This window comes from Sorex fumeus, unplaced genomic scaffold (genome assembly GCF_029834395.1).
Source record: "Sorex fumeus unplaced genomic scaffold, SorFum_2.1 ptg000122l, whole genome shotgun sequence".
Taxonomy (NCBI): domain Eukaryota; kingdom Metazoa; phylum Chordata; class Mammalia; order Eulipotyphla; family Soricidae; genus Sorex; species Sorex fumeus.
The window spans coordinates 13,556,832-13,557,550 of NW_026606179.1; the positions used below are offsets into that span (position 1 = coordinate 13,556,832).

General features: G+C 52.3%; 1 protein-coding gene across 1 annotated transcript; it reads left to right on the forward strand.

Moving 5' to 3' along the window:
* Window positions 1-251: 251 nt before the first annotated feature.
* Window positions 252-497, forward strand: LOC130043326 (uncharacterized). Its single transcript, XM_056135579.1, has one exon. It carries the CDS (start codon window positions 252-254, stop codon window positions 495-497), a length of 246 nt encoding a protein of 81 aa, XP_055991554.1.
* The last annotated feature ends 222 nt before the right edge of the window (window positions 498-719 follow it).

The window sequence follows — 719 nt, forward strand, 5'->3', positions numbered from 1 at the left end:
ATGCCTCAGCCATCACCCTTTGGTCTGTGATGAGGCCTTTCCTACTTAATCAAATTCCAGGTCACGAAATCTGCGGGACCCATTATAAGCCCCTCTTTCCCCCCTCCCAGAAGGCCCTTTTCAGAGCCTTACAACATCACTGTGGGCTGACCAGTCTCAGCAGAAAGTCCCACACAGACTCTTCACCATTTGAACAGCAACACAGTACAAAGTGATTGCAGGGATCTGGAGGATTTTCCAGCCTAATAGTGATGAAGTCCACCGAGCTGCTCATCTGCAAGCTGCTGTTCCAGCGGCTGGTGTGCAGGACTGCGCAGGACTTCAAGACCAACCTGCGCTCCCAGAGCTTGGCTGTCATGGCGCCGCAGGAGGCGTGTGAGGCCTACCTGGTGGGGCTCTTTGAGGATACCAGCTTTTGTACCTTCCACGCCAAGCGCATCACCATTATGCCCAAAGACATCCAGTTGGCATGCCGCATCCGCGGAGAGAGGGCATAAAGTTTTCGATGCTAAAATCTCAGGGCTGGGACAAATGGAGATGCTACTGGCGCCCGCTCGAGCAAATTGATGATTAATGGGATGACAGTGCTATAGTCCTACAGTGCAATAGTGATGATAAGAAGAAAATGTAGCAGAAGCGTGGGTCAGGGTTATTGCGTGAGATGAGGAGACACTGCTTGGGGAGGCACAGAGCAGGATGCTTACCCACAATGTGCACAG